This window comes from Ailuropoda melanoleuca, chromosome 14 (assembly GCF_002007445.2).
Source record: "Ailuropoda melanoleuca isolate Jingjing chromosome 14, ASM200744v2, whole genome shotgun sequence".
In the NCBI taxonomy this organism is placed as follows: Eukaryota; Metazoa; Chordata; class Mammalia; order Carnivora; family Ursidae; genus Ailuropoda; species Ailuropoda melanoleuca.
This window is the reverse complement of record NC_048231.1, coordinates 75,717,969-75,730,416: the sequence shown is the minus strand read 5'-3', so window position 1 is coordinate 75,730,416 and position 12,448 is coordinate 75,717,969. Positions and strand designations below refer to the sequence as shown.

Genomic DNA, 12,448 nt, shown 5'->3' with positions numbered 1-12,448 from the left:
TACCAGAACACCAACTCATTCTTAAAATTGGTAAAGGGGAAAAAATTGAACATTCACCTGTCTTTCCTACATGAACTGTATACCAAGGTAACTCAATACTTGATGAAAGACCATGTTCTTTAGTGGAAAATCTCAATTAATAAACACAGAAAAGAATAATAGAATATCACCAATTCTCGAGGTTCCTGGGTGGCTCAGTCGGTTGGATGTCTGCCTTCGACTCAAGTCATGATCCCAGGACCCTGGGATCAAGCCCCAAGTCAGGCTTCCTACTCAGCGGGGAGTCTGCTTTTCCCTCTCCCTCTGCCCCTCCCCCTGCTCATGCTCTTGCTCTCTCTCAAATAAATAAATAAAATCTCAAAAAAAAAAAGAAAAAAGAAAAAAAGAATATCACCAATCCTTTAAAGGTAGTGATCCTTCTGTTCCAAGAGAAAAAGGAAAGAGAAAAAATACCCTTCAGGATCATGCTTTTGTTTTTTTACAATTATCTTCTATTATCTGTAAATTTTTAAACACTGAGTTGAAAACTTTTCTATTATAATCGTTATTAGCAAATTTGTGCTTTTTAACCCTGCTTATTGTCCTGTCACTATTTTGAGAAACAAAAAAATTCTATTAACAGTGAAGTTACAATACATACCAAATAGTCTCTTTTTCTAGCAAGATTCTAGTTTCTAATGACTATTTTCAAACAGAAATCACATTACCAATCACTAACAGTAGGTTTCTTAATCTATCTGCATATCCCATAGGAAATATGTGTCAAATTCAGTCTCGAGAATGAAGGAATCATATCTACCAAATAGGTTTTCATTTCCTACGACAATCAGACTGGGTATAAACTACTAAAACTCTCCCGAAAAGAAAAGCTCTCCCAACACTCCTATAGAGAAGACAAAAATGCTTACCCGTATTTTCCAAAGAGTGAAACCGTTGTTCCTCCCACAGGCACTGCCTTTCCTGGTCCATACACATCCCATATTGTGAGGGCCACCTGGGCATTCCTGGGCAGGTCAGGGTACTTAACTGGCAGTTTCAGCCATTCATTCCAGCTATGGAAATAAAGTCAACATAAACACAATACTAAGGAATCTCTGCAATATCTCTGCAATACTAAGGAAGTAAAATGTGTCGTGTGTGTGTGTGTGTGTGTGTGTGTGTGTTTGTGTGTGTGTGTGTGTAAACTTCCTTTTAAATGAACAAACCATGTAAGAAGATCTGTCTGGAGAAAATGGCCCAAAAGAATAGGTTAATACTACAAAAAATGAGGCACTTACCTTAATTTTGATGTAGGCAACTTCAAGTTTAAATACAGAACACATGAAAAAATTTTCGAAAAGCCAAGCTTATGAAAATCAACACTGGTAAATTCCAGAGGCGCCTGGGTGGCTCAGTGGGTTACGTGTCTGCCTTTGAGTCAGGTCATGGTCCCCAGGTCCTGAGATTGAGCCCCATGTAGGGCTCTCTGTTCAGCGGGGAGCCTGATTCTCCCGCTCCCTCTGCCTTTCCCTCCTTGCCCTGCTCGTGCTCTCTCCTTCTCTCACTCACTCAAATAAATAAATAAAATCTTAGAAAAAAAAAAAAAAAGAAAGAAAAGAAAAAAGAAATTCAGACAGTATCACTAAGACATAAGGAATATAATAATGGCTAATAAAAATCTGGGAAAACACGAACCTATCAGAACCAAACTTGTTTTGAACCAAACTGTGATTATCTATAAGCTTCTCCAGAACACAGTTTTATGTTATCAAGAGAACAAACTCAGAATGACTCAAAATGCTGCTTTGGATAATATTGTCCTGTAATACACAACAGTACCTCAACAAAGCAGAAAACCACAACTAAAACTTTAAAGAGGTCAAACTAGACTATCCACCACCTTCATAACATGAAGAAGTTACCAGGCTGCTTTGGACAGACATGTGACAATTTTTAACATGAGATTTTTCTGCTCTTCAAGTTATTTCATTAATACCGATAATGCTTAGCTATCAGTTTTTTATGCTTCTAAAGCATAGCTGTATATATCATTTCACTAAGGAATGTTTGTTCTTAATAATTTAGTCATGACAACACAGCTCTTCTTTTAAATTCTCTATTCATCTCCACAAATTTTCTTCTGCATTCAAACTTCACACTGAATCTATTTGATAATTTCAACTCCCTTAAACAACAGATGGCTTTTAAAATCCCAAAAGAAAACTATGCAAACAATACACAAAGTAATACCCAGCAGACACACAGAACTGTTTCTCTCTGTTTACTTAAAATTATTCTGTTTACTCAAAATTATTATCCAAGGGGCATATCCCAGTCTAGGTCAAACACATCTGCATTGGTAAGAAACTGAACAGAATTTTCAAAAACTTAAAGGACAAATCATTTATACCCACCATATAAATTCAAGGACTTGTAGGAAAATTCGACATGATTACCAATTTAAAGGAAAATCAAAGTCATGAAATCCTTTACTTCTAGGAAGTTCTTTCAAAAAATAAATCATATGCTCAAAAAAGCCATTCTCCACTACAGATAAACTTGAGGAAATAAATAAATTTATTTAATTATTATCCACACAGTGGTCCAGATTGAAAAGGTAAATACTAAACAGTGTCATTTTGTGACAAGGAAAAAACCAGAGATCCATTAACACAGGCTAAAGTTAGAAAAATTTGCAACAATTTCTAAAATGAACTATGAAAATTCTTACCTCTCTATTCTGTCCTTTGCCTAGAATATAATGCTAATGATCAAGCAATCACCTCAAACCTTCTGCCGTCCAAAACCATGCCCCCCCCACAGTTTTAAAATCAAAGCAACTACCACTTTAACTTGCTTTATACCAGACTTTTGCACAAGTTATTTTGAAGAAAATGAATCTGCAGCTATAAAATAGTTTCAAAACTACCCAAGATATTCTAGAAATTATGGAAAGATCTGATCAGACATCTAAAAGCTGTGAACTCTTAACACCATTTTGTTCTCTCCCTCCCCATGCATCATCCCTTCCCCACCAACTGCAACCCTCACCGAGCTTATGACTAAATCCACCTGGCACCTGGGTGGCTCAGTAGGTTAAGCCTCTGCATTGGGCTCAGGTCATGAACCCAGAGTCCTGGGATCAAGCCCCACATTGGGCTCCCTATTCAGCAGGGAGTCTGCTTCTCTTTTTCCCTCTGCACACCCGGCCCCTGTAACTGGGAATTTGCTTTTTCTCTAATTTTCTTTATTGCTAAGGCAATACAATTTCCCTTAGCAAGAAAAGTGGAACTCACCATAAATGTTGACTGTCTAGACCTAAATTTGTAGTTTTAAGTCTTTTTTGAAGTCACAAGCCACCTCAAAAAAGCTAACAAAAGTTTTTAGTTCTGTCCCTGTAAAAATGCATAAGATACAAATTTCTGCATACAGTTTCAGGTTTTTACAGATTTCCTGATTCCAGTTTAAAAACCCAACACAGGGATAGCTGGGTGGCTCAGGTGGTTAAATGTCTGCCTTTGGCTCACGTCATGATCCCAGCATCCTTGGATCAAGCCCCACATCAGGCTCCTTGCTCAGGAGGAACCCTGCTTCTCCCTCTGCCTGCCGCTCCTCATCCTTGTGCACTCTCTCTCTCTGACAAATTAATAAAATCTTAAAAAAAAAACTTCTAAAAACAAAAAAAGATACAATTAAGAAATCCTGGTCCATTGTTTTAGATGTTTTTATGGTACTATAGTTTTCTTTAAAAAAGAAATATACAGAAATACCATTAAAATGATATAATATTTGGAATCTGCTTCAAAATAACTGCAGATATAGATGAAACACAATTGGCTTTGAGTTAGTAATTACCGAAGCTAGGTGACAGGGCCTTGGAAGTTCATTATATTATATTATTCTCTCTGTATTTACAGGTTTGAAATTTTTCAAAATAACAAGTGTGCATATATGTGTGTGTATATATACACATATGCAAACATACTTGGGTATGTTCGTATGTGTTTATAGTTAGCCACAGAAAGACTACGGAAGAAATTACACCACTGAAATAGCTGGTTTCGATGTAGCCAGATCCCTAGAGCTCAGGTTTCTGCTCTCTAAAAAACCCTTTCCAGCCTACTACACCACACTTGGTAGACACAGGGTTATGTGTGCAACAACACAACCTGGTAGTCCCATTTGGTCACACCGTGTCTTCATTAACACTGTGGGTATAAGTTCTCTTAAGAGGCACACAACCTGTGTATCCTGCCTTGAGCCTCCCAGGGCGCTGAGTAACACTCACTGAAGGTACAACAAAACTATACCACATAATCTATCAAATAAGAAGAGACAGAGACAAGACTCTAAATTCAGGACCCACAAGTGTTTTGGAAAAACAGGAACTTCATGTTCATCGTATTTACCTTGCATTTCAACAATAGCTAGCTAACATACCACGCTCAATAAACCATGAACTTAAAAAAAAAAAAAGGTTTCATATTTAAAATAATAATAAAAATCTTATCAGAACAGATGACAACAGACACTTCCGTTGTCTGACAGATTTCATCAAATCTGAGCACCAAATACCAGGTTGGACAACATGTCAGACTATCCAGGAATGTTCACGTGCTCAGGGCACAGAGTGGTAGAAAATGTAAAGATGTTACACATGTATTTTTGGTTTGGGTCATTTTGTTAATCAGTCAAGTTCTTATAAATATATGTCAATATACTGAATACAAACATAAATTCACTTCTACCAAAACAGCACTCATAATACTACTATATATGATACTTTATTCCATCTGTGTAGGTTACTGCTTTAAACTACTGGATCAATGCTTATAGGTATTAAATACAATTTTTTAAAAAATTTCCTCTGTAATCCCTACCAAATCATACTTGCAACATCTATAAAGAAATGAGAGAATAGTCTGGAACCATATGCAAGACAACTTACTTCCATCTCGTACTAAATGCTTTGTAGGATGTTCTCACTGGCAAAGCCAGAGGCTTCCCTTCTGCAAAAACTTGACAAGTAACATAAAGGTCAGAGCATGTCTCTTGGTACAGTCCTGAAAACTTCAACATTGGGTCTTCTAGAACAGCTTTATAACTCTTCTGTTCTCTCTTCCCTTCCAAACTTCCTCTGGAGGCATAAGAACAATAATGTTTAGACATATTTTTTAAGCATATACACAACAAATACTAAGAACAGTTTATGGCTGTATTGCAGCAACCTTCTGCTACCTCAACATTTTCTTGAATATAAAATTAAAGTCACTTTTACATCTAATAAAGGTCTCTTAAAGTCCCAATATACCTAAGATCATTCCAATCTTCACCAACATATTTCTCTATTTTAGGCTTTTGCTTAATTTTAAATCCTGTCACCAACTCTTGATCTACCTTCTAGCTATCACCAGTCTTCCAGGCCTTAGTTTCCCTTTGTTAAATTCAAGCTGAGCACTTACTCATGTATTTATTCATTCAACAAACATTCATTGTGCCAGGCATAGCAGACCAAAAATGAAAGATAAGATAAACAATACAACATTACAAGAAGATGTTCTTTGCTTCCACTTATTTTTAACTGCATATTTTTTATTACTCTTTAAATTTTGTTACAATGTAAATATATTATCTGATCAGTTCTTTAAACTAAAAAATACAATGTTGTAAGTCATAAAAGATATGTACAAGACATTAAAAAAGAGGTAGGAACATTGCTTGGACATCAAGATTATGCCAAATATTGTGCCAGGGATTTTATGCACTCTTTCTTACTTTTCACCTTTTTCTCCTTTTATAAATAATGAAGCAGACACTCAGCCATCAAGCTCATTATTCAAGATAACAAAATAAGTAACAGAGATGGCAAAAGAGATCAAAGTGGGGTGCCTGGGTGACTCAGTTAGGTGTCTGTCTTCGGCTCAGGTCATGATCTCAGGGTCCTGGGATCAAGCTCCATGTTGGGCTCCCTGCTCAGTGGGGACCGTGCTTCCCCCTCTGCCCCTTCCCCTGCTTGTGTTCTCTCTCTAAAATGAATAAATAAAATCTATTAAAAAAAAAAAAAAGAGGCCAAAGCTAATGCTCCTCCTACTACAGAAAGACATACCAAAAAGTATCAGGAGCAGATAAACTTGTTTGGGACCAAGAGCTTAGTATCCCAGACAGATGCCTGAAATAAGCCCAAGCAATATAATGGGAGATGAGAGCCAAAAAGGTAGGGAGTCGTCCCAGAAGAAAAGAACACCATCTACAGATGCAAAGAAGCAAGAAGGTATGTTTGGGAAACTACAAGTTGTTTGGTATAGCTAAAGCATAAAGCTCATGGGGTAAAGAAGCTAAAGATGAGAATGAAAAGTAGGTAGAAAATGAAGCTAGTAGCCACCATATTCAGTACAGTACTTGACACGAAGTGAACATTCAAAAATCTGTTAAATAAATTATTTGAAGTGAGAGTAATGTAATCAGATTTGTACTTTTGGCAGGGCTATAAGAACATAATGGAGAGGAAGGACTGAAAGCAAGGAGATAAGTTAGAAGACTTTCAATCCGGGGTGCCTGGATGGCTCAGTCAGTTAAGGAGGTGCCTTAGGCTCAGGTCATGATCCCAGGGTCCTGGGATAGAGCGCCACGTTGGGCTCCCTGCTCAGTGGGGAGCCTGCTTCTCCCTCTTCTGCTCCCCCTGCTTGTGCTGTCTCTCTCTCTGTTTTATTAATTTATTTAATAAAATCTTTAAAAAAAAAAAGACAACTTTCAGTCCATATTAAAAAGGTAGACTAAGGCCAAGGTTGTGGGGTAAAAAAGGGGGCACAGATCAAAGATATGAAGGCAGATTCAAGACAATTTGTGAATGATTAAACAGAGAAGGTAAGAGAGGGGTGTGTGCAGAACTCAGTTTCCTGTCTTAACCAACTCGATGAATGATGCCAACAATCACCAAAATAAGTGAGACCACACAAGATCAGAATCAGAGGGGTAGGCTAATGATGTGCCAGTCTCAGACAAGTTACTTTTAAAGTGCTTTGGCACATCCAAAGTGATCATGTCCTGCAGGCGGTTTGGTATCTGGTTATGGTGCTAAGAAAACAGACAACAAAATGCAACTAGTTATAAAAACTGTCGCAATAAACTAAAAGCCTGGGGAGAATAAACTGAATTAAAGAATTCATTATTCTCTCATACAATTCTAAGTTGACACTTACTGCCCCCCAATAATCAACAATGGCAGTCTCAGAAGCTAAAAAATAGTACTGAATTTTGCCAAATTTATGTTTTATCTTTGCCTCAAAATACCCAATGTGTGTGTGTCTGTTAATGACAGACCAGTGTTTTTTCCTTTTTTCTTTTCTTCGAAGGTTCAAAAGTTTCAAAAAACAATTATTCATATGTCCAAGAAATACTGAGAGGAATGAAACTGTAGGAGAGCCCTTTATCAAATGACAGTAATACAGTCCTATATAAGCATTGAGTGACACATGCTGTAGAAATTTCCTGCAATGGGTGTGTAAATTATTTTACAGAAGTATAGTTTGGTTGTTGAAATATTATTTTTTCTACCACCACAAAATGGACAGTAAAAGATTTGTCAGAGTCTGAAGTAAGTAATTTCTGAAAATAAAAACAATCCTTCAAAGATGCATCTGACAACTAAGAAAATGTATTTACTGCATATATGCAGCCCTCTGCCAGAGGCACATTAGATGAATATTGACTAAACATATTATGAATGATATGATTCAGAATTTTGATAGCTTTCACATATGAAAATACTTGTATAAAACTGCCTTAAAAGGGACATAATTTCCAACTCAGTCCTACCCATCCCCAATCTTGGTTCCATTAATCTCATCTCAAGATGTCATGCCCTTGGCCTTTACTTCAACTGTGATGCTCCAAGATCTTCCTGCAAGGGCTTTTCTCATACTTTCTGGTCGCTTTGCAATTGGCACCCTCATCTTTGACTGACTCTCATCTTCCCTGGCTAAACAATGTCACACTGCCTCAAGATTCAACGTAAGCCTCTATCACCTCCCGTGATTCTAATACTGTATCCATGTACTCATCTTATTCTCAACTACCAGATCTGCCTGTGTCTCTCTCTCCATAATTTCTGTAGCCTCCATTCCACCTGCCAGACCTGTTCTGAAGCACTAATGTAGAGAGGACGACTTTACTGAGACTTGATTTCTTAATCTGTAAGATGTAAAAAACTTCAAAAGGTTGCTATCAGCAGCAAAATGCTTTGAAGACAGTAAAACACCATGGGACTTAAGGGCATATTCCTACCGCTATCCTTCTCCCAGAGACCTAGCCCTCAATCCTTTCACAAGGCCCCCCTCTCTTTGCTCCGGTTTTCCTCCGCTTCCCTGGCTACAACCCTCCCAGCCGCCCCCAGGACGCCTTCAGGCTAATAACCATCTTCTCTCCACCAACCCACAGGCCCCTGTCTCAGCGTCCCTAAGCCCTAGCAATCCCAGTCGCTGTCCCGATTCTCTCACATCTTAAGCTGCACGTTGATGTCCAGGTCACAGCTGTAGATGTAGTGAAATTTCTCCGCTTCCCCCATGGCACTCTCTGCAAAAGCAGCACCATGCTAGAAACAAGGCGGTAGAAAGACGCCGGGAGTGAACAGGCTGAGCCCCACAACACTGGCGCTTCCGGTTCCGCCTCTCACGCTCGGTGCCACCAATCCTTGCCCGTAGTGCTACCTGAAGCAGCGGAACTCCCCGCCCAACTTTTCCTTCTGCGCATGTGCAAGAGGAGACCAACATATTGCTTAAGGGTAGGATTCCGGAAATACGGCCTATCTGGTTACATTCCAGGCTTCCTGTGTTTTTCCTGTCTAACAGAACTTTTTTTTTTTTTTAAAGTAAAGCTGTCATTTGAGCTTGAGCTGTTCCTAAAATCAAAAGAAAATTCAACTCAAAAACAATGTTAACAGACTTAACGCGTTGCAGGCTAAACAGAGAGCAATCACAAGAATTAGATTTTTGCGACGTTTTATTTCCAGTGGCCTTTCGGAAAATTGCAGATTTAATCACTAATTTGCTATCTCAAGGAAAAATTTCCTCTTTGTGCTGTAAAGAGTGGAGAAAGGACTAGACAAAGAACCGAGAAACCTGGGTTCCAGTTTGGCTCTACCGATATTTATGATACTTTGAGCAAAACATTTGGTTCTTGTTTACACTAGTAATATTCAGACCCAGTGTAGTTTTCAAGACAACCCTAGTTAGAACCTAGAAACATCCACCAACGATCTAGAACTCAGTTTTCTGAATCATCTGAACTCTTACAATGCTTATTTTTATAATTTAATATTATCTAATCTCATAATCTTTATTTCCAACTAGATTCAAAACTCTTGGAAGGTGAGAATAGTGTGCCATTTACTTCTATACCTGCCCCCATTAGTGCTTAATGCATTGTTGAGTTTAGTAATTCCTATTTTTATTATTGGTGATATTGAATAAAATTCTCCATTTTGCATATGTTTATTTTTCACTGCCACATTGTGACAAGGACATGGCTAGAGTTTGCATAAATTACAGTAATTAGGGGGAAAATATGTTTCAAGGAAAGGTTAGAAGGAGTGTAGCTATTTAAGTGGGAAAGGCAAAACATGACTTATGCATAATGCTTTGGCCAAAGTAAGTTCTCACAAATACTTGTGAAAGCAAGACTATGGAAAAAACATGATAGTTATCCTCCTATAACTTAAAGTTCCCACAAAAAGAGAACAGAACTGATATGTTATTAAACATAACTACTACCAATGGTTNACAACAAAATGCAACTAGTTATAAAAACTGTCGCAATAAACTAAAAGCCTGGGGAGAATAAACTGAATTAAAGAATTCATTATTCTCTCATACAATTCTAAGTTGACACTTACTGCCCCCCAATAATCAACAATGGCAGTCTCAGAAGCTAAAAAATAGTACTGAATTTTGCCAAATTTATGTTTTATCTTTGCCTCAAAATACCCAACGTGTGTGTGTCTGTTAATGACAGACCAGTGTTTTTTCCTTTTTTCTTTTCTTCGAAGGATCAAAAGTTTCAAAAAACAATTATTCATATGTCCAAGAAATACTGAGAGGAATGAAACTGAAGGAAAGCCCTTTATCAAATGACAGTAATACAGTCCTATATAAGCATTGAGTGACACATGCTGTAGAAATTTCCTGCAATGGGTGTGTAAATTATTTTACAAAAGTATAGTTTGGTTGTTGAAATATTATTTTTTCTACCACCACAAAATGGACAGTAAAAGATTTGTCAGAGTCTGAAGTAAGTAACTTCTGAAAATAAAAACAATCCTTCAAAGATGCATCTGACAACTAAGAAAATGTATTTACTGCATATATGCAGCCCTCTGCCAGAGGCACATTAGATGAATATTGACTAAACATATTATGAATGATATGATTCAGAATTTTGATAGCTTTCACATATGAAAATACTTGTATAAAACTGCCTTAAAAGGGACATAATTTCCAACTCAGTCCTACCCATCCCCAATCTTGGTTCCATTAATCTCATCTCAAGATGTCATGCCCTTGGCCTTTACTTCAACTGTGATGCTCCAAGATCTTCCTGCAAGGGCTTTTCTCATACTTTCTGGTCGCTTTGCAATTGGCACCCTCATCTTTGACTGACTCTCATCTTCCCTGGCTAAACAATGTCACACTGCCTCAAGATTCAACGTAAGCCTCTATCACCTCCCGTGATTCTAATACTGTATCCATGTACTCATCTTATTCTCAACTACCAGATCTGCCTGTGTCTCTCTCTCCGTAATTTCTGTAGCCTCCATTCCACCTGCCAGACCTGTTCTGAAGCACTAATGTAGAGAGGACGACTTTACTGAGACTTGATTTCTTAATCTGTAAGATGTAAAAAACTTCAAAAGGTTGCTATCAGCAGCAAAATGCTTTGAAGACAGTAAAACACCATGGGACTTAAGGGCATATTCCTACCGCTATCCTTCTCCCAGAGACCTAGCCCTCAATCCTTTCACAAGGCCCCCCTCTCTTTGCTCCGGTTTTCCTCCGCTTCCCTGGCTACAACCCTCCCAGCCACCCCCAGGACGCCTTCAGGCTAATAACCATCTTCTCTCCACCAACCCACAGGCCCCTGTCTCAGCGTCCCTAAGCCCTAGCAATCCCAGTCGCTGTCCCGATTCTCTCACATCTTAAGCTGCACGTTGATGTCCAGGTCACAGCTGTAGATGTAGTGAAATTTCTCCGCTTCCCCCATGGCACTCTCTGCAAAAGCAGCACCAACTGCTAGAAACAAGGCGGTAGAAAGACGCCGGGAGTGAACAGGCTGAGCCCCACAACACTGGCGCTTCCGGTTCCGCCTCTCACGCTCGGTGCCACCAATCCTTGCCCGTAGTGCTACCTGAAGCAGCGGAACTCCCCGCCCAACTTTTCCTTCTGCGCATGTGCAAGAGGAGACCAACATATTGCTTAAGGGTAGGATTCCGGAAATACGGCCTATCTGGTTACATTCCAGGCTTCCTGTGTTTTTCCTGTCTAACAGAACTTTTTTTTTTTTTTAAAGTAAAGCTGTCATTTGAGCTTGAGCTGTTCCTAAAATCAAAAGAAAATTCAACTCAAAAACAATGTTAACAGACTTAACGCGTTGCAGGCTAAACAGAGAGCAATCACAAGAATTAGATTTTTGCGACGTTTTATTTCCAGTGGCCTTTCGGAAAATTGCAGATTTAATCACTAATTTGCTATCTCAAGGAAAAATTTCCTCTTTGTGCTGTAAAGAGTGGAGAAAGGACTAGACAAAGAACCGAGAAACCTGGGTTCCAGTTTGGCTCTACCGATATTTATGATACTTTGAGCAAAACATTTGGTTCTTGTTTACACTAGTAATATTCAGACCCAGTGTAGTTTTCAAGACAACCCTAGTTAGAACCTAGAAACATCCACCAACGATCTAGAACTCAGTTTTCTGAATCATCTGAACTCTTACAATGCTTATTTTTATAATTTAATATTATCTAATCTCATAATCTTTATTTCCAACTAGATTCAAAACTCTTGGAAGGTGAGAATAGTGTGCCATTTACTTCTATACCTGCCCCCATTAGTGCTTAATGCATTGTTGAGTTTAGTAATTCCTATTTTTATTATTGGTGATATTGAATAAAATTCTCCATTTTGCATATGTTTATTTTTCACTGCCACATTGTGACAAGGACATGGCTAGAGTTTGCATAAATTACAGTAATTAGGGGGAAAATATGTTTCAAGGAAAGGTTAGAAGGAGTGTAGCTATTTAAGTGGGAAAGGCAAAACATGACTTATGCATAATGCTTTGGCCAAAGTAAGTTCTCACAAATACTTGTGAAAGCAAGACTATGGAAAAAACATGATAGTTATCCTCCTATAACTTAAAGTTCCCACAAAAAGAGAACAGAACTGATATGTTATTAAACATAACTACTACCAATGGTTTG

At 38.2% G+C, this 12,448-nt stretch overlaps 1 protein-coding gene across 1 annotated transcript in view; it reads right to left on the bottom strand.

Moving 5' to 3' along the window:
* Positions 1-8,611, bottom strand: part of PIK3C3 (phosphatidylinositol 3-kinase catalytic subunit type 3) — a 136,370-nt gene extending 127,759 nt beyond the window's left edge. The window contains exons 1-3 of the mRNA XM_034642203.1: positions 8,475-8,611; positions 4,928-5,116; positions 909-1,052 (exon numbers count right to left, since the gene is read on the bottom strand). Of these exons, the coding sequence (XP_034498094.1) occupies positions 909-1,052; positions 4,928-5,116; positions 8,475-8,542 (401 nt within the window). The 5' untranslated portion in view covers positions 8,543-8,611. The remainder of the gene's footprint in view (positions 1-908; positions 1,053-4,927; positions 5,117-8,474) is intronic.
* Between the last annotated feature and the right edge of the window lie 3,837 nt (positions 8,612-12,448).